The sequence below is a fragment of the Strongylocentrotus purpuratus genome, unplaced genomic scaffold, assembly GCF_000002235.5.
Source record: "Strongylocentrotus purpuratus isolate Spur 01 unplaced genomic scaffold, Spur_5.0 spur5_scaffold_5, whole genome shotgun sequence".
Taxonomy (NCBI): domain Eukaryota; kingdom Metazoa; phylum Echinodermata; class Echinoidea; order Camarodonta; family Strongylocentrotidae; genus Strongylocentrotus; species Strongylocentrotus purpuratus.
This window is the reverse complement of record NW_022145611.1, coordinates 44,347,334-44,366,704: the sequence shown is the minus strand read 5'-3', so window position 1 is coordinate 44,366,704 and position 19,371 is coordinate 44,347,334. Positions and strand designations below refer to the sequence as shown.

The following is a 19,371-nucleotide window of genomic DNA, read 5'->3' as shown; positions in this document are numbered from 1 at the left end:
AAAAATTAAAACAAAAAAAATCTTACGAATTAGGTCCAAAAAAAATAGTGGTCTCACCCCCCCCCCCCCCCCGCTTATTCACCGACGGCTGAGTCGCAACTAATATTTTCTCACGGATTGGACCCCCCCCCCCCCCCTCTTCCCGCCGGCTGGATCCGCCACTGTTTTTAATGCACATTATTTAGAGCGTATTGTTTGTTAGGGCTGTAGATAAGAATACTAATTTAAATAGACTAAAGAATCAATTACACAACCAAACCTAATGACATAAGGCATTTCTTATTGACGCTATCACAAGAACGGTGGTTTTATGATCAAAGAGAATACATCCAGCTTCTTTCTCGATCTGGACGTAACATTGATTCTCTCTCAAGATGGGTGTTCTGAAATCACTAACCATCGTCGCGATGGTTCTCGGTTGCCTTTGTACGACCATGGGTGATGATCCCGAGTATGTATACCCTGATGATTGGAATGATCCAAACAGAGATTCATTCCTCTACGGAACCTTTCCAGATGATTTCATATTCAGTTCAGCGACATCAGCTTACCAGATCGAAGGAGGTTGGAACACCGATGGGAAGGGAGAAAGCATCTGGGATAACTTCACCCACGAAGGAGGCCATGTTTATCGCAATAGTAATGGTGATATTTCTTGTGACAGTTACAATAAGTGAGTGAACCTTTGCATCTCGTTTTACCTGTATAATTTTAAATTGTAAAACTCCTTGTCTAAGGCCACACTTAATAGTCGACTTATAGGATTCGAACTCATAACCTCGTAAATGACAATCACAATGACCAAAATATTTATATATGTATATGGCTCATCTTAACAGTTTCTTGGACCTCAAAGCATGTCAAACATTACATGTTGTCATGGTTTTAGTGTGAAAAGTTTTCTCAGTGTGTTGCTAAATTGTGTTCTGACGTCTCTTCGGACTATCAACCCTGGAATACTACTCACCAGGCACGTGTCACCCTCAGATAACTAGTGGTAAGGTCTAGGGAGGGATTGTCTTGGCTAGGCTAAGAATAATTCTTGTTCTGAATCATTCAGGTAGTAGAAGTATTATTTAAGATTGGACGTAAAACGTCTTAAAGTTTTCAACATAGTCTTGTTGACTCGTATCAAACATTGTTTAATCGCTATGATAAAAGTATTGGCCAGGAAGAGTCCAACTTTCCTTGAATTTATATCTCACTCCAGGTACAAGGAAGACGTTGCTTTAATGGCTGCCATGGGTTTGAAATATTATCGGTTTTCAATCGCTTGGTCACGCATCCTTCCACAAGGCACTATCAACAACATCAATGAGGCAGGTATCAACTTCTATCAAAGCCTTATCGATGAGATGGCTGCCAACGGTATCAAGCCTATGATCACCCTCTATCATTGGGATCTTCCTCAAGCACTGCAAGACATTGGTGGTTGGGACAATCCGGACATCGTACAACACTTCAAGAACTATGCCGAGCTCTGCTTCCAGAGGTTCGGGGATCGAGTCCCCCTCTGGATCACATTCAATGAGCCTTGGATTGTGACTCTGTTTGGGTATGGCACGGGTCAGTTTGCTCCAGGAATCTCAGAGATTGCATACACTCCGTACAGAGTTACCCATAATATCATAAAGTCTCATGCTGCAGCTTACCATGCCTACAACGACACCTACAAACCTTTCCAGGTATTTATACATTTTATAATAATCACTGCGAGTCCTACACTGTTGTAAACAGAAACAAACCTTTAAACTTTGTTCCAACTTCACTTACTGGATTCCATGGCGATACTTACTTTATCAATCATAATTTGCTTTATTTCATTGTCTGTCATCTTGTTATTAAACGCGGGGGGGGGGGGAGATAGTTAAGCTGCTGAACAGTCTTACGCAAGGCAATTACAAGATTTGTGTTATTTATTAAAATTGACCTTGCACAGCTTACTAATTTAGTAACAAATATTGCTTATCCAAAGAACCACGTGTTCATTGAGTAAGTACGTATTATGATATGATCATGTTCTTTTTATCCTTAACACTTTCAGAATGGACAATTAGGTATCACATTAAACTCTGATTGGTCAGAGCCATGGGACAGGACGAACCAGACCAGTCTTGATGCATCTGATCGAGCTCTTCAGTTTAACCTCGGTTGGTTTGCTCATCCAATCTTCAAAGGTGACTATCCAGAGATTATGAAGACCAAGATCGCCAAGAAGAGCACTGCCCAAGGCTTGAGTGAATCTCGCTTACCCGCATTCACGCCAGAGGAGATTGCCTACATCAAAGGCACAGGAGACTTCTTCGGCCTCAACACCTACACAACCAACCAGGCAGTGGCAAACGTGGAAGACCTCTCTAATCCTCCTAGCTACTGGAAGGACTCTGACGTCATCTCTTGGCAAGAAGGGTCCTGGCCTGGATCCGGTTCTGGCTGGTTGAAGATAGTTCCATGGGGAATCCGCCGGCTCATTAATTGGATTGATAATGAATACAACGTACCAATCTACGTCACTGAGAATGGTGTCTCGACAGGCGACAAGTATGAACTTGATGATATCATTAGACAAAAGTACTACCGAGCATACATTAATGAGGTTTTAAAAGGTAAGTTTGTTTGCCTAGGCTTTTAGGTAATATAAACTGATTCAGATGGGAGTATTTTGTTCATATGGAATAAAAATAGGACTAACGACTTTGGTCAAGAGGAAAAGTCTCAACTACTGAGAGACGAGCTCTAATATGATCGTCAAATTTTAAGAAGACTCAACAAATTTCCAGATCGGCAGCATGAAATACAATTCCAGTCCCTTGATTATAATGCAAATTCCTTCCATCGGACATTAGATCATCTAAAAGTGTTTGACATATCAAAATTAAATAATGGTAATGACTCTATGGCAAATACCCCAAGACAACACCCGTATGAGAACGAATCTGTACTACTAAAGCAGACGAGTTGTACCCCAAAGTCATGTGCAGAATTTCTACCGGGATAGTTGTATTGGAAGTCCAGATAGTCGCCATTGTCCTTATTATATACGATGTGGTTATTCGTTTTTTTTTTGTCCTACCATAGCTTTATACTTTAGACGAGGTTTTGTGGGGGGGGGGGGGTGATTCTCATTCTTGCCTTGTTGTTCAATTCTGGTGACATGTCTTGTATCTTCTTGTTGTTGCCCACCCCCCCCCCCCCCCCCCCTCTCCCTCTCTCTGGCCCGAATTCACAAAGGAAGTTTGTCGACAAACCTTGGTTTTCGTACGTCATATGACGCGTTTTACGCGTTTTTTACAAACCTGGTTTGTAAAGAACAAAAGGAGGTTTGGCGAAACAAAAGGAGGTTTGAGCTCAAACCTTGGTGTGAGCTCAAACCTTGCTTTGTGAATTCGTGACTTTATGTCTTGTTCTAGATCTCTTTATTCCAGCCTAACTCCCACCCGTCCTCATTCATTGATCTCTTTTTTCCTTCCTACATTTAGCTATCGTGCTGGATGGTTCAAATGTCAAAGGTTACACAGCCTGGTCATTACTAGATAACTTCGAGTGGGGAGCTGGATATAGCGAGCGATTCGGTCTCCATTTCGTCGACTTCAATGACCCCGATCGAAAGCGACTAGCTAAAGGCTCAGTCGATGTCCTATCAGAAATTATCAAAAACAATGGCTTCATTAAAAGCGATGACAAAGGTAATGCTCATGTCGTCACGTCATATGGTCTCGCCTTCACATGCTTCGGGGTTCTTCTCTCTCAGATTCTAAATATTTAATTTCAAAGCATTAATAGTGAAGTGAAGTAAAGTGAAAATACATTTCTGAAACGTTTACGAAGTCTGTGTGATCAGATAGGGAATAAAACAAAACAATTATATGTTATCAGAATTGTAAACCCATTGAATACATATTTGTACATTAAAAAGTGAATTTTTTACACGTGTATGCTTTATGAACGGGTCTTTCTCTTTTCTTTTTTTCTTTTTTCTCTTTCTCTCTCCCCCCCCCCCTCTCCCTCCCCCCCCCCCCTCCTCTCTCTCTCTTTGCTTCACATTCCCATTATTTCTTTCTTTCCCTCCCTCCTTTTCTAAGACCTGAGATTATTCTCCTCTTCCATTCGTATGTTAATGTTGAATAAATATAATGCTAAGCTGATCGTTAATCAGCTAAACTGTAATGAAACGAAAGTCATTATAAGATGTCAACCTGTCCATTTACATTTCTATTAATTTCCAGTATGCTTTGAATCATATTGCCTAAAATGCAAGTCTTGAAAAATGATGTCATAAATAACTTATATTTATCTTGAAAATACAATTTACATGCCTTATGTTCTATTCTTGATTAAGGGTCTTATCACATCCAAAGCCTGTAAAACAACAGTTAATAAAGTAAGGAAACGATGTAAATGCATTCTTAGAGGGGTTATGTTACGTATCGGCAGTGATACTGGGTTGCTTTTAATGAAACTATAACAATAGTGGGTATACATTGAACAAAAACATCATGAAAATAAAGATAAACTTACAAGAATGATACATGGTGTAATAATCTTCCATTTACATTCATTATTTAACAATATTCATTGGATGTTTTTTTTATTTTATTTTTTTTTTTATTAACGTTTCATTTGTGTCCATGTTTATGTTGACCTGAACTCTGTTTAATGTAAATCATTTAATCAAAGATATATGGATGGTAGACGAATCGAGCATTATACAAACTGGACATTAGAACGACTGGCAATAAGACCAAATGAGTGATATACCAAATTGGTAGTCAACTTATCGGAAATTAGACCAAATCTAAATAGACCAGATAGACTGGCTGGGAGTAGACCATATGGGAATAGACCAATTAGGTAGTAGACGAACTAGTTGTAGACTAAACGGTAATAAACCGGATATTTTCCAATGTTATTCGTAAGATTGTTCTGAAGGAAGCTTGGATATCATCACATTCATTAAAAGAACTTTGGTACGAAAAAGTAAACAATACAAACATTTGGATTAGCATGAAATACGCCCATGAAATACGCACGTAATATGCCCCGAAAATGTATTTATATCTTTATTTGAATTTGATGAGTTCTTCATGATTGTAAGGTGTATTTGTATTTATTACATAACCTTCATTCACAATATGTATATTGTGTTTTACAAAACATAGGCATAATAATTGTAATTCACCGTATCACCACTGGATATCAGATTTATCTATCAGAGGAAGAGAAAAGCAAAAAAAAGAAGGAATGAGAAAGGAATAAACACAGAGAGTGACTTAGAGAGAGACACACAGAGAGACAGAGAGAGAGAGAGGGGGGGTCGAGACAAAAAGAAATAACACGAGAGTATGAACATCGACAGAAAAAAAAGAGATAATGAAGGAATTATAGAAAGAGAGACAGAGAGAGAGAGAGAGACAGGGACAGACAGACAGAGAGAGAGAGAGAGAGAGAGAGAGGGGATCGAAAAAAAGAAACAACACGAGAGTAGGGACATCGACAGAAAAAAAGAGAAAATGAAGGAGACCGAAAGAGAAAAAGAAAGAATGAGAGAGAGAGAGAGAGAGAGAGAGAGAGAGAGAGAGAGAGAGAGAGGAGGGAGAGGTGGAGTACGTAACAAAGAAAGTCAGGGAGGGGAGAATAAGAAAAGGAGATTGTAATTAGATCTACAAAGATTTTCAAGTTCTGGCACTGAACTTTGGAACTCACTTCTCACCTCCGAAGTGAGTACTCCTACTCACAGTTCAAGCAGGGATATGAGAATTAAATTTTCACTATTATTATTATTATTATCAATAGCAAATAAAGTAATGAATGGTTTTCATATTGGAGAGATAGAGAGAGGGAAAGTATAGAGGTGTCGTGGTCTGTAAAGGTGTCGATGTCTAGTGGATGTCACCTGACTGTGGATCACATGGTTCGCGGTTCGAGTCCCGCCGGGGCACTAAATGCCCTTTAACACTATATATATATATATATATATATATATATATATCTACATTTTCCACTCTCCACCCAGGCATAATAAATAGGTACTTGGTAGAAATTTATTCTTTAAATACTTTTATCGCCCAAGGGGAGCTGGGGTAAAGCCTGTATAACAATTGAACATCCCCTGAAACGTTTACGTGCGCAATATCAATAGACACGTGGCTATTTTATCATTGTTTAGTTGTCATAAATGAAAAAATTAACCTAGAGTAGAAAATAAGTTACACTCCTTGGACTTCTTCTTTATAACTCGTGATGAATTGTTTCTCTCCTTCCCTGATGAAATTTCCTTTGACAACTGGCAATTTTTAAACTGCGAAATTCAACCGTACCTCCTTAAAAAAGTAAATAAAATAATAAATAAACTAATAATACAATTCTAATGATAATGATAATAACGATAATAACAATAATAACGATAATAAAAACTATCTTAAAAAATTATAATAATAACAATAATAATAATGGATATTTTTATCGCGCACCCACCATGCAATGTTCTCAAGGCGCTCCAATAATACATTTTCTCTGCTAGGTTACCGATTTGGGTGCTTACAGCATTCAAGTAATTTCTTCATTCCGGTGCCCATTTACCACCTGGGCGGAGAGTGACAAAATGTAGAATAATGTGTTGCCAAAGGACACAGGTGCCACAGTGGGACTCGAACCACGAACCATACGATCCACAGTCCGAAGACGTATCCACGTGACTACGTCACCTCTGTGTAGTAGAGTTAGTAGGTTAAACAAAATTATGATGATGATAATAATAATGATAATGATATTAATATAACATTTATAAAGCACCTTTCCTAAAGGTACTATGTCCCTTTCGCAGCCAACCTCAAATTATGTAGAACTTCGCAGGAATTACGAATATGTCATGTATTCAAATTCAAATTCTCAAATTTTTAATTCAATATATTCTTTGAGATCTATTATTCACAATCAAATCATAGTTATCAATGTTGTACAAACTCAATGAATCTTCAGGCTTAAACCATGTTTCTGTTAGTCCTATTATAGTGAAATTATGATGAATGTCATTTAAAAACAGGGAAAATATGTCAAAGTTCTTGACGAGACTTCGACAATTAAAATGAATACAGGAAAAATTCTGAGAAACCTTATCTTTTGCATCTATGAATCCATTGAACTCATCACATGAATAGTAATTTGACTGAGGATGTAGGTCACTGTCCACTCCGTTTAAAGAGTCAAGGTCGTTAAATGTAAACGAATTGGGTCGGCTTAAAATTGAGTCACACATTATATACTATTACAAATGAAAGATAAAAACAAGTACACCAAGTAGACTATAAGCAATATAAAACAGTGCATTAAAAAAAAGAAGAGGAATATCTGAAAATATTCACTGATCAAAGTCCAGTTAGGAGAATAAAACGGACTTATATAGGTAAACGCAATAACAAATAAAGATTAAAAAGTCAGTTGTTCGATCAAGGAAAAAAAGAAAACACATATCAAACTTGCCAGAACTACAGATTTCAGTGTTCGGACGGTATGATGTCGATTCGAAATGAGAAATGAGAAAAATGGCAAAAGGAAAGCACTCAGAGTCATCACAATATGTTCAGACGTACAAGATCTGCTTCAGAAGACACAATTGATGTGTTCAACTTGCCGCCAGACGCTTTCACCTGTACAAAAATTCTACCATCTGCTGTCTAAGAGTGACTGACTGGCTTTTTTTTCTTCTTTGGTAATAACATACATAAAATGAGCTGTAAAAGGGTACATGAGCATTTGTCTACATCAATAACCCACTTCTTGTGATGGCCAAAATTAAACTGATTGAATCTTTGCGCAGCATAAAACGTACGACCATGCGGTATAATGGTCTGAAAATCAGACTATTACTTACTGGCTCTATAGCTCCTAAGTCGATTTGGCAACTAATAGTCGTTATTTTCCCATTTGAAGACGTTTTCAAGCCCCACCTTTTTTTAGGGCAGTTCTAAATTAGTATTATCTTTCAAATGCCGTTGGAATTTAACCTTTTCATTTGTTGGGGTCTGCAAATGGGACACAAAGCGCATAAACAAGAAATACTTACAAACGACGAAAGAGAACATTATCATGCAAAATTGAGTATTAAGTTATATAAAGTGAGAATTAAATTTTTATGTATGAAACCATCTCTAACACTAAGTTTTATAATGACACTATTTCTTTGTTTTTTTAGTATTCTTTCAAAGGATTTCCCCTTCAAGAATTCAACATCAAAGGAGTAGTCTATCCTTATAACTCTTTTACAAATCCGTTTTCTTTGACGATTTTGGAATATAAGCTTGCTGATTTCTTAGCTGTTCGTGGTCGCTCGGGATCATTGAAGTCGACGTAATGCATTCCGAACCGCTCACTGTACCCAGAAGCCCATTCAAAGTTGTCCAAGAGTGACCACGCAGTATAACCTCTGACGTCAACACCGTCTAACTTGATGGCTAGAGAAGTATATAAATGCAAAATAGAAGAAAAAAAACTAGAAAAATTCAAATATATTCAATGCATAATTCCTCAAAAGTTGCATACGAGTATACAAATACAGATTTATCACAGTCGAGTATAGCAGGGTGTTAACCAAAGACTGCTTTGATACATTAGTCTTTTTATTTAAATTTGATATAGATTTACACTTTTTAGTCGATATTTTTGAAAGTATAAGTTAAAAATGGATTGCATCAAGTCATAATGGTGCGCCAACCACTCCATTTCGGATATAACAATTATTCTGTCGCAAAATAAATATACATGTAGGCTTAAGTCATTTAAAGCCCCACTGTCCTACTTGTAGCTACTTGCTCCCTCTATATAGAAAACTTCCCCAATTGGTGCCTGTTGGTCCCCCATGATCCTCTTTTTCTTATGTTAGTTGAGAGCTGAGTTAATGAGATAGCCACCTGTCAGTGACCTCGCTGTGTGGTCTAATCCCTTATGGCCCAGTAGTATTGACGGTCTTTAATGGAAAGGGAAAATCAATCGACCGTTTACTGTTTACCAGCAAATTTAGTAGATACTGTCTAGTGGGTAATAGTTAGTAATATCTTAATAACAATATGTGTCAGTTCATTGTGATTTATAGGACGGACCTATTTACAAAAGTAGAAAAAGACCTATGATTTACCTTTTAAAACTTCATTGACGTAAGCTTGATAAAACTTCTGCCTGAGTTGATCATCAAGCTCAAAGACATCTGATGTAGAAACTCCGTTCTCAGTGATATAGATAGGTGCATGATAACGGTCATTTACCCACTTCAGAAGTCGCCTCAAACCCCATGGAACCACTCTCAACCAGCTAGATCCAGATTTTGGCCACCCCTCATCTTGCCAGGTCTTTACATCCGGGTCATTCCAGTAGCTTGGAGGATGCGACAATCCTTCTGTTGCGTCAGTTGCGTACTGCGTTGTGTATGCGTTGAGACCGAAGAAATCGCTGGTACCTTTGATATATGCTTTCTCCTCTTGACTAAACTCTGGCAGTCGGGATGTACCTAAACCTTGAGCAATGCTTTTCGATGCGATCTTTGTTTTCATGATTTCTGGGTAGTCACCATTGACGAATATTGGATGCGCGAACCAGCCAAATTTGAATTGGAGGAAGGTTTCTGCTGCTTCTACATGTGCTTTGTTTGAACGATCAAACGGTTCAGCGAAATCACCATCGAGAGTAATCCCCGCCTTGCCGCCCTAGATTGAATAACATCAAATTAGGCAAATAATGAGAAGTCGGCTTAAAAGGTATTTCATCCCAACTTACAGATGGTTGCACCTTTATCACGTATGACTTTATAAACTTTGCAGATTATCTTTCGTCACCCACACATTTCAAGTTTTCAAGTTTCATGATTTCAAGTTTTTATTTGTTCCACATTTTACAAAAAAATATAGATATACATATAAAATACAAATTATACAATACATGTAGTATATATTAGCACGTTTCAATAATTCTCAATTCATATTATAGATTAAGTAGAATGTGAGGAACCTCTTAAAATATTGTATATTATATGTTCCTGGTAATATAAACATTATTGTGAAAACCGTAGCAGTAGAGAAAGACGTAATTAAGAGGGGGATTTAAAACACAATGGAATACGAAAATTATACAACATAATGCATTAGCACCAATACCCAGAGTCATCCGGTTAAAACATTCTCTTAGCCCCCCCCCCCCCCCCCCAATGACTTGATAGTTGCCACTTTACCAACCCTCACTTATAATATGTTATAAAGTGACAGTCAACTTATTCTTTAGGAACTTATTTTAATTAACATAATATATATGTTACAAATCGGACCGTTGATACTAAATTTTATTCTATGTCCATTCTAAAACACTTTGATGTACCTATTTAAGCCATTCGAGCTGAAGAGTGATATTTTCAGTGTTGATATTTATTAGGACTGTATGAAATATAGCTAGATACTCTAATTAATCTTTCTAATAGGCCTACATACCTGCAGCTTTCTGTATTTGTCATCATAGGTGTGCCAAGCTTTAGCATGAGCTTTGATGATGTTATGAGACACCCTGTAGACTTTGGTTCCGATCTCTTTGATTCCTGGAGCGAATTCTCCAGTACCATAGCCTTTAACCGATGTGATCCAAGGCTCATTGAAAGTGATCCATAGCGGTACTCGATCACCAAACTTCTTGAAACAGATCTCGGCGTAGTCGTTGAAACGGTCAATGATGTCCTCATTGTCCCACCCACCGAGGTCTTCCAGGGTCTGAGGTGTATCCCAGTGGAAGAGAGTGACCATGGGTATGATGTCGTTGAGTCGGAGTTCATCGATCAGGTTGTTGTAGTAAGCGATGCCGGCTTCGTTGACATTGTTGAGAGTACCGTCAGGGAGAACTCGAGGCCAAGAGATTGAGAAGCGATAATACTTGAGACCCATCGCCTTCATCAAAGCAACATCTTCTTTATACCTAGGAAAAATATTATAATTTTGTACATCATTCAATGAGCGTATTATTACAGCACAACTATTTTCAATAATATTAATGTATATTTTTCAATTTGAACATATACCATCAGCGAGTACTTGAGGGCAAGAGATGAACTATTGGCACTACTCTAGACCATTCTTCGTTATTATTTCAATAGTTGCACCTTACTTTAAAGGTAAAGACCAGTATTGGAAACGCCCCAATTTCAAAAAATGAAATGGAAGCTCTCATTACCAATCATGTGAAAGAATATGTTGTGACTAATACATGATGATAAAAAATTTGCCGGGAAACCGCCTACTAATTCATATATTTGGTAAATTTGTTTCTCTCATGGTCTGTGAGAGATATAGGGTAGTCCCATATACATCTTTCTGTGTATAGTGCTTGTAACTTTACGAAGAATGGGCCAAATTTCTTATCATTTTGATGATTCCAGAACCTTGCAGATGCTAGATGCTAGATGATCAACCTTTTCTGATCGATCCCACAACGTTTCTTTCACAATGCAATCGCATGACCATAACTGGTCTTTACCTTTAAAGAAACGTTCGGTGCCGACATTGATAAATTGTCAATGTCGTGGTCTAGTGGATACGTCTCCGGACTGTGGATCACACGGGTCGCGGTTCAGAATGTTAGATCAACCCCTCATCTTGTCCAAATGAGACAAGTAGAGGACCAAGAAGCGTTTGGCACCCTATCCCTCCATGCAAACACCCACCATAATCACCCATTACTATTTGGTATCCCATTAAAAAGATGTATTGAATTTGGAGCATACATTTTCAACTGCTCTTCAGAATGTCCATACACTTACTTATGGTAGCTATCACAAGCTACATCTCCAGTATCACCATTCTGAATACTGCATTTGGTGTGACTGAAAGTATCCCAGTTACATACTCCCTTCCCATCTTCATTCCAAGCTCCTTCGATCTGATATGATGACGTCGCTGAACTCCAGATGAAACCTTCTGGGAATGTTCCGTAGAGGAAAGCATCTCTCTCGGGGTCGTTGAACACGTCAGGGAACACGTAGTCGTCTTTAGAATCGGTTGTCGACATCGTTCGTCTTACCTCATCAAACTCAGATTCGTATATAACCTTTACGGATACCTCAGTGCTCGTATTGGTTGAAGTGCGAACAAAGTCTTATTTACAATATTCTTTTGTACACGTTGGTTTTGTAATTGATCATCAAGTTTTCGCACAATGAGTTTGGGGGTCACAGGTCAGATTAAAACTAAAGGCAAATATACTTTCAACGTACATCGCAAACATCATAAAAAAGAGATGCCGGAAACTCAATTATAATATCTGATCGGACTTTGATACTCTCCATAGAAAAAAAAACAGCGTATAGCACAGTATAGCTTAGGATATACGACGACTAATAACATACTGTACATAGCGATATGGAATTGTAACAATTTATTTAGCCATGACTTTCTCATCCAACGTTTGAATGAATAGCAAAAATATTTGTGTGAAGTGCCTAGAGGCATTAATTTAGTTTACAGCATAGTGTGGATGTACATACACGTAACCGGACACCTGACCCCTGGACAACCACCCTCGGATAACCACCACTATATAGGATAACCACCCTCTAGGACAACTACCCCTAGGACAACTACCTCCGGACAACTACCCAGCAGGACAACTACCCTAGGATAGTTGTCCGGGGGTAGTTGTCCTAGAGGGTGGTTCGTAGGGGGCAGTTGTCTGGGGGGGGGTAGTTGTCTGGGCGGATCACCTCAATCGTCGCAACGACGAATTAAAGTCTATAGTTGTCTTGCTATTCCTATATTTTTCACTTTCTGACGTGTCTACATCTGTTCTTCAGTCTCTCCTTGCTCTTTCTCTCTCTCTCTCTCTCTCTCTCTCTCTCTCCCTCTTTCTCTCTCTCTCTCTCCCTCTCTCTCTCTCTCTCTCTCTCTCTCTCTCTCAAACACACACGCATTAACGCTCTCCCATTCACATTTTTAAAAAATGTCTATCTATTCATTCCACACGGTGTAAACATTACATTAAACTTTTTTCTTTTCTTTGTATATTTCATCTCTTTACATTCAACTTATTTTGCTGACAGTTAGAAGTGGATTTCTTGAAAATGTGTTATCACACACGCCGCTACGTCACTGCATCAATTGTAATCTTCTTCGACTCAGAGAGAAATAAAACTATTTGAGAAAATACATCGGCTTAAAACTTACCGAGGTAAATATTTATTAATCTTTCAAAACGTCAACATCGGTTTCCCCATTAACCCCTTCAAAACGACAAAGATGATTTTGGTCTCCATTGTATGAACTCTTCAATTCTCTAATTTCAAAATATTTACGAAATCTCATCAATTTTCAGTATAATGGGAAACTGATACAAATAACAGCTTCCTGTATCTGTTGTAGTTTATATTATACAAGTAAAATCTCAGTATCACCATCTATCTTCAATATTTGTTATCATTACTTTACTCATTATTGATCCTACAAAACCTTTTTGAGAAAAAGCATACAAGCTGGTTCAATTTTGTTCCTTTCGTAAATTTTTGTTTGTTTTCTTCTTCTTCTTTATTCAAAAATATCCCAGGTCAATGCATTTATAATTAAGCTGTCTTGGCAAGAGAACGTAATCATATTATTTGTGAAGAAAATAATTATGAAAGAGATTATTTTTCCAACGGCGGAGACATTTCATGATCATATTTGTCGAAAATGCATCACAACAATTATATATTTTTTTGTATTTGATGTGAAATGCATCGTATTTCTTTCAATTTAATTTAGAGATCACATTTATAAGTGTTTTACTTCAGAACGATAATAAAAGATTAAGGACATAATGAATAGTTTATTTAAAATAATAATCATTAATACAACAACAGTTTTATCGTATGTACAATACGTAGCATATTTGTGATAAACTGTATACTAACACATCCAACAGCTATAAGATTACCTTAGGTAAAATAGTTTTGACGATAAATATTTACACTATGTCAAATCACTTGACGTTTACATTCAAAATGGTATTACATCGCAGCCTAGCAAACGGGTTTAATTCTACACAATGTCACTTCTCAAGAGAGTGTCAACCGATATTAAAGCAGCTATTCTTATGTGTCTACATGTTAAACAAAATTGATCCGCAAATTGAATGGGTTATGAAAGTTAAATATTCTTCGCATTATGGAAATTTATTTATTTCTTCAATAATAGGTTAATGACTAGATTTTTAGAACATTTTAGTGATTACGTGAACTAACAATATCAAATATCCATTGCAGTGAATCCATTGCCAAGGCCATGACTTAAATATTTTCAATCAATGTTTATTCTTAGTAAAGTACAGAAAAGTGTAATGAACGATAAATGTATTCGTTCATAACTTTATAAAAGAGTACAAATAAGCAGAACTATAAACTATAAGCACAACGCATGCACGCTCCAAGATCAACAACACATAGACACAGTCACAATTTGGCACACACATACAAAATACACAGACACTTCATTGCATAAATTCAGTTGCCTTGCTTTACGTTACTTTTAGTCTTACATACACCATAAATAGTCAAACAAATAGAATCACGACAATCAATATTATCTTGATCGACTTGGAAGTCACAGAGCATTTAATTTCTTACTATTTAGTTTTTTTAATAAAATCAACCAATTTTTTTTTAAAACAGCGTGTCAACTGACCATTGAGTTTGTAATATTGCTCACTGTATAGACTTAGGAAAGCGAAATAATCACTAAGGCCATGCATAATCATTCTGTACATAAGTTAAAATACACCATTAGTATTTGAATATAATAAATCCAAGTGAAGAACAATAATATGACACTCGTCACTTGTTATGACCCGAGCGAGAAAATAAGAGGCATATACAATGCTGTCCAGTAAATTAGTCATGAAATCAATCACGCTTTCAAGTCAGTCAAAATCTCATACTTAATAGTATTTCGAAATTAACGCTGTGTCATTTGCACGGCTTTATAATGACCCCCACTTTGACTTAAACACATCCTTCTGGTACACGAAGTGCCTCCTCCTCCTCCTCCTCCTCCTGGTTTAGTCTTCTCTTTACTCCTTCTAAAGATGTGTTTTCATCGGTGAGAACTGTACGATTTTTAGACATCTGGCTATCGCTATCATCTCTCTGTCATCTCAAAGTTTATTCGTCGAATCAATCACCAACTTTCTCATTTCCAAGATATCTTCCCTGAATATGCAGCTCTGTATCTCGATGACCCTTTTATCACTGTCTTAGCACACACCTGCATTGTTTTTCCTTTTTCAATAATCGTCTTTTTTTTTAGCGATGAACTCCGATGATGAATACAATTCTTGGTGTTAAGGAAGGGATCAGCAGTTCGTATCTCTTTAACATTCTGATTGGGAGTATCGATTGCTTCTTAGTAATCTGTAATGGGAGTATAATGTTCAATAAAATCTAGTTAGCACGTTAAAGAATGTAAATGAGATTTAACTCCTTACAAAAATTAGATGTGTCACAATTTTTTTTAAGACGGGCTGGTAATAACAATTCCAATTGACCTAATATTTGGATGATCTCCTTTATTGTTCGAGAACTAAATGACAAAAATATTAAAACTCTAAAGATATTGCATTTATTTGCTCTTAATTTCAGTAATTAAAATAATATTGACGGATATCAGGCACGAGGGTTGTATAATGATTTTCTCTGACGTAAACCATCCACATGGCAGCCTGTACATTTTCCCATTGAACCCAAAGTGGCGTGTATATTCACCTGATAGGCATCTATATTCCATGTCGGAGAAGAAGACCATCTCCTGAGAGAAGCAATATAGTCCCAATCGTCCTCCGCGTAACGTTGAGTCGTAGAGGGGGCCAGAGTCTGCCAATACATTACTACCTTCCCACGCTGTCACCCTGAAAACAAAAGGAAAATGATTGATCAAGTTAAAATAAAAAAGAAAGGAAGCAAAGCAATAAAGAGAGCCACCAATCCACATGATTCTTGATGGAAAGCACACAATCACGGTAAGAGTGCCTCATGAGCCACTCTCTTTATAGTAATGCTCTGATCACGCTGATTGATGATAAATCCTACCAAGTTTGAAAGTCAAACCTTCCCTCAACAAAGACTGAGGGCGCTACATTCTTATTAACGACCAGATTATTACTAATTACGTCGGAAATGTCAAGTCGGGTCACATCACTGACAAAGGCTGCAGCTGAAAGGCTGGAAATTTCCGAGGGAAGATTTCGTATCGAGATCAAAAGTTTAACTTTCAAACATACGATTAACAGTACCACTGTTTTAAATATAATGACGTTAACATAATCTCCTGATACCCCTTGTAATACACCTGTCGCCATAATATATTATTATTTTAACATTATTATTTTCATATATTACGCTCAAGAGAAACTGTGTCTCTGCCATAGAGATATATACTACTAACACGTATTAATATATATCTCTATGGTCTCTGCTTATCTTTTGTTGAATCATTGCAGTCGTTTAATAGAGAAGTACGCCATCTACTGACGGTGTCTCGTTTCTTTTTAGTTGAAAAGATGGTGACGATGTCAGACACATGAATGTATGTATGAATATGTAACTTGGTAATTTGCATTTTAAAACTCTTAGCGCAACATGATAAGAAAGTAGTTAAGGCTTATCTATTGTGATGATTTCATGAAAATACAAACAGTTATCTACTTTTCCATTAATTTCATATGTTTTCCTTTTTTTGTTAGGTGTGTGGTTCGGCGTTGGATTGGAGAAAAAATAGGGGAAAAAAAAAAAGTGAACATGAACTTCCTTTTTCTCGTCCACACTCCGATTTTCGTTCAATTATATTTTGTAGTAGACCTATACTAATCTAAAATAACTCTATATGCCATCAGACAAGGATATCAACAGGACGTTAGTCTTCAGTCATTGGTAGCAGGACGCCTGTCCCTATTGCACAAGAAATTATGACGCCGGAAATAAAGTTATTTTAGAGCCAGTTGTAGCCATTTCTTTCAATCTAGTATTTCATAGTCCGATGCCGGTATTTTCATGTCAAACAGTCATTGCATTCATGGCGCTCGAGCGTTACGCTAGGCATGTCTCCATGTCTTTTCAACAATAGTCACTCTAGGCTCTTCCTGTCCTACATAAAGCTATTGTCTGCGGGAGATTCTTCAAACAACAACCTTCAGGCATGGATGACAGGAAGGGGAGAGGAAGGGGGGAGGAAGGGGGTTGTTCCGCTCTATGACAAACAGTGACAATTGACGAGGATTTTGACGAGTTTTTAACGCTACAATCATACTGAGCCAGACATGAATGAAAGATGTTAGTGATACAACTCAGTAAACCCGAAATCTAATAATAAATTCATCCCTTTGGGTTTCACCCTCAATTTAAGAAATGTTATGTGATACCCTTCTTTTTGCTTTTTTATTCCAAATCATGTCTGCATTTCTTTTGACATATAGTATTTTTTCTCGACATTAGTTCAGTTACCTTCATCACTGTCGAAGGGACATTTTTGGTACTGCTTTAGAGTGTTTTGCAGGAGCTCATAACAGAGAGAGGGAGTGAGAGATATATCGAGACAAACTTTGTAAAGCTGAATGGAGACCTTCCTGTGCGGAGAGTTCACCAACATAACCAAAGGATGGATACAAATATACTTTTCTCATTCTAGACTAATGTCTACTTACTGCATAAATCCATCAATGGGTCTGTGTTGGACTGTCCATCTGTAAGCTGTGAAATCTTTCCACCCAATCTTGTTTGGATCGCTCCAAATCAACTTCACCTGTAATAAGTAAAAACACAAATGAATATAAATACATCATGAAAGCATCTATCAAGTACGTGAATGTTTAATTACATGAACGAAGATGGATGAAAGAAAAGAAAACGTTTTATCAGTGGTAAGTTAACACCATCTGAGGAACCTAGTACTGATGTCAAATGACATTTGGTCCAGATCTTCTAATACTATTAAAAACCAATCTTCCTTCCGATGACTGCGTGGTCGCTTTTAAATTGATCTGATCGGAAAGCCTTTAAAGAACCCAATGGCGAGAGGGAAATCTTTAACACCCTAACTCCTACATGAGGATTAGATTGGACACCCTATGCATCCCCTATGTATTGGCTTGGACCCCTCCTTGGCCGGCACCCCTTCTACCATCCTGGTTACCCATAGCGTCCGGCTACCAACAAACCCACTGGTTGGCAGGTTGGTTTCTAAGGGGGCTCCCTTCCCCCTCATCCACTCCTCATGTGAGCTAAGGTCAATCTCAGCCAAGGAAGTTCCTCATTTGATACGCCTAGTTTGCCCCAGTTTGCCCCTCTATCAATTATCATTTAACTCTTTTAGGACAGTTTATTTAGACTGTGAATTTGGGACGTGCTGCCCATTTCATTCACTCACACGCTGTCATCTCTTAAAGATAAAACAAATAAAAGATGGTAGATCAGATAACTCGATCGATGAAATCAAACAATCGATAATTAGATCATATTTATTGAAAGGTTATGTTTTGAGCAGTTCTTTTTATTAAACGTTGGACCGTTACGATGTAGTTTAGACACTCATCGTATTTCAATACAAATATTTCAATACAAATATCTGAACATAACAGAATAATTATCAAATTATCTACGTGATACGGCGTAGAGGTCACAACAAGAGATATTCATATTCCTATCGTTATTTAGGTGAGTGACACGATGCCTCAAATTATCCAAAAACCCTCATTTTTGCAACATACAATGACGTATCGATAATTCAAGGGCCTAAATAATGCTTTGGCAAATACATTCAGGTTTATGAACTTAAATTTTGCCCCAAATATAAAAAGAATTCCCAAGGTAGCTTTATTTTCTTTTTTAAGACCACCGCGGAAATTAAGTTAGGATAAAGTTTCAAGATCGTTCGCAAATGTTTCGATTTCCGATCAGATTTCTCGGATGGAAGGCAAAGAGGTTTGAAGGATGGGTTTAAAGGGTGAAGAGATTTTCTAGGGTGACACGACAAATATTGGACAAAATGACTCAGGCTCTAGAGAATTTTATTTCGACTTCCGGTTTGGCTTCAAAAAGAAAAGGAAGGAATATTGACCTTGGAATACTGCCACCTTCCCACCTTAAAAGATGGACAATTAAATCTAGAACTTTCTTCGAGATTTCTTTTTTTTTGGGGGGGAAGGGGCATAAAATCAGTATTATTATCAGTAAGCATTACAAATAAACAACCTGTGTTAAAGACAACACATATTATGGCTAAGTTAATAAAACAATTAATATACCTGGTTTTCTGTATCTCCAGTGTGCCACATAGCGTTTCTCAGGTATTCTCCTGGGCCAGTTGTTGAGTTAATCAGCTGAAAATTACA

General features: G+C 37.3%; 3 protein-coding genes across 3 annotated transcripts in view; 1 reads left to right on the top strand and 2 right to left on the bottom strand.

Moving 5' to 3' along the window:
• The first annotated feature begins 230 nt into the window (after positions 1 to 230).
• LOC105438387 (lactase-phlorizin hydrolase) lies at positions 231 to 5,183 on the top strand. Its single transcript, XM_030998853.1, has 4 exons — positions 231 to 673; positions 1,211 to 1,685; positions 2,045 to 2,606; positions 3,480 to 5,183. The coding sequence occupies exons 1-4, from the start codon at positions 375 to 377 to the stop codon at positions 3,764 to 3,766; spliced, it is 1,623 nt and encodes a 540-aa protein (XP_030854713.1). The 5' UTR covers positions 231 to 374; the 3' UTR covers positions 3,767 to 5,183.
• A 2,803-nt stretch (positions 5,184 to 7,986) lies between these two features.
• Positions 7,987 to 12,219, bottom strand: LOC577744 (lactase-phlorizin hydrolase). The gene is made up of 4 exons (XM_011666119.2): positions 11,786 to 12,219; positions 10,470 to 10,944; positions 9,131 to 9,695; positions 7,987 to 8,450 (listed from the first exon to the last, which is right to left on the bottom strand). The coding sequence occupies exons 1-4, from the start codon at positions 12,031 to 12,033 to the stop codon at positions 8,248 to 8,250; spliced, it is 1,491 nt and encodes a 496-aa protein (XP_011664421.1). The 5' UTR covers positions 12,034 to 12,219; the 3' UTR covers positions 7,987 to 8,247.
• Positions 12,220 to 13,168: 949 nt separating this feature from the next.
• Positions 13,169 to 19,371, bottom strand: part of LOC577806 (thrombospondin A) — a gene marked incomplete at its 5' end in the record, with an annotated part of 45,844 nt that continues 39,641 nt past the window's right edge. Inside the window, 4 exon segments of the mRNA XM_030999832.1 lie at positions 13,169 to 15,400; positions 15,752 to 15,894; positions 17,686 to 17,783; positions 19,285 to 19,359. Coding sequence (XP_030855692.1) covers positions 15,393 to 15,400; positions 15,752 to 15,894; positions 17,686 to 17,783; positions 19,285 to 19,359 — 324 coding nt within the window.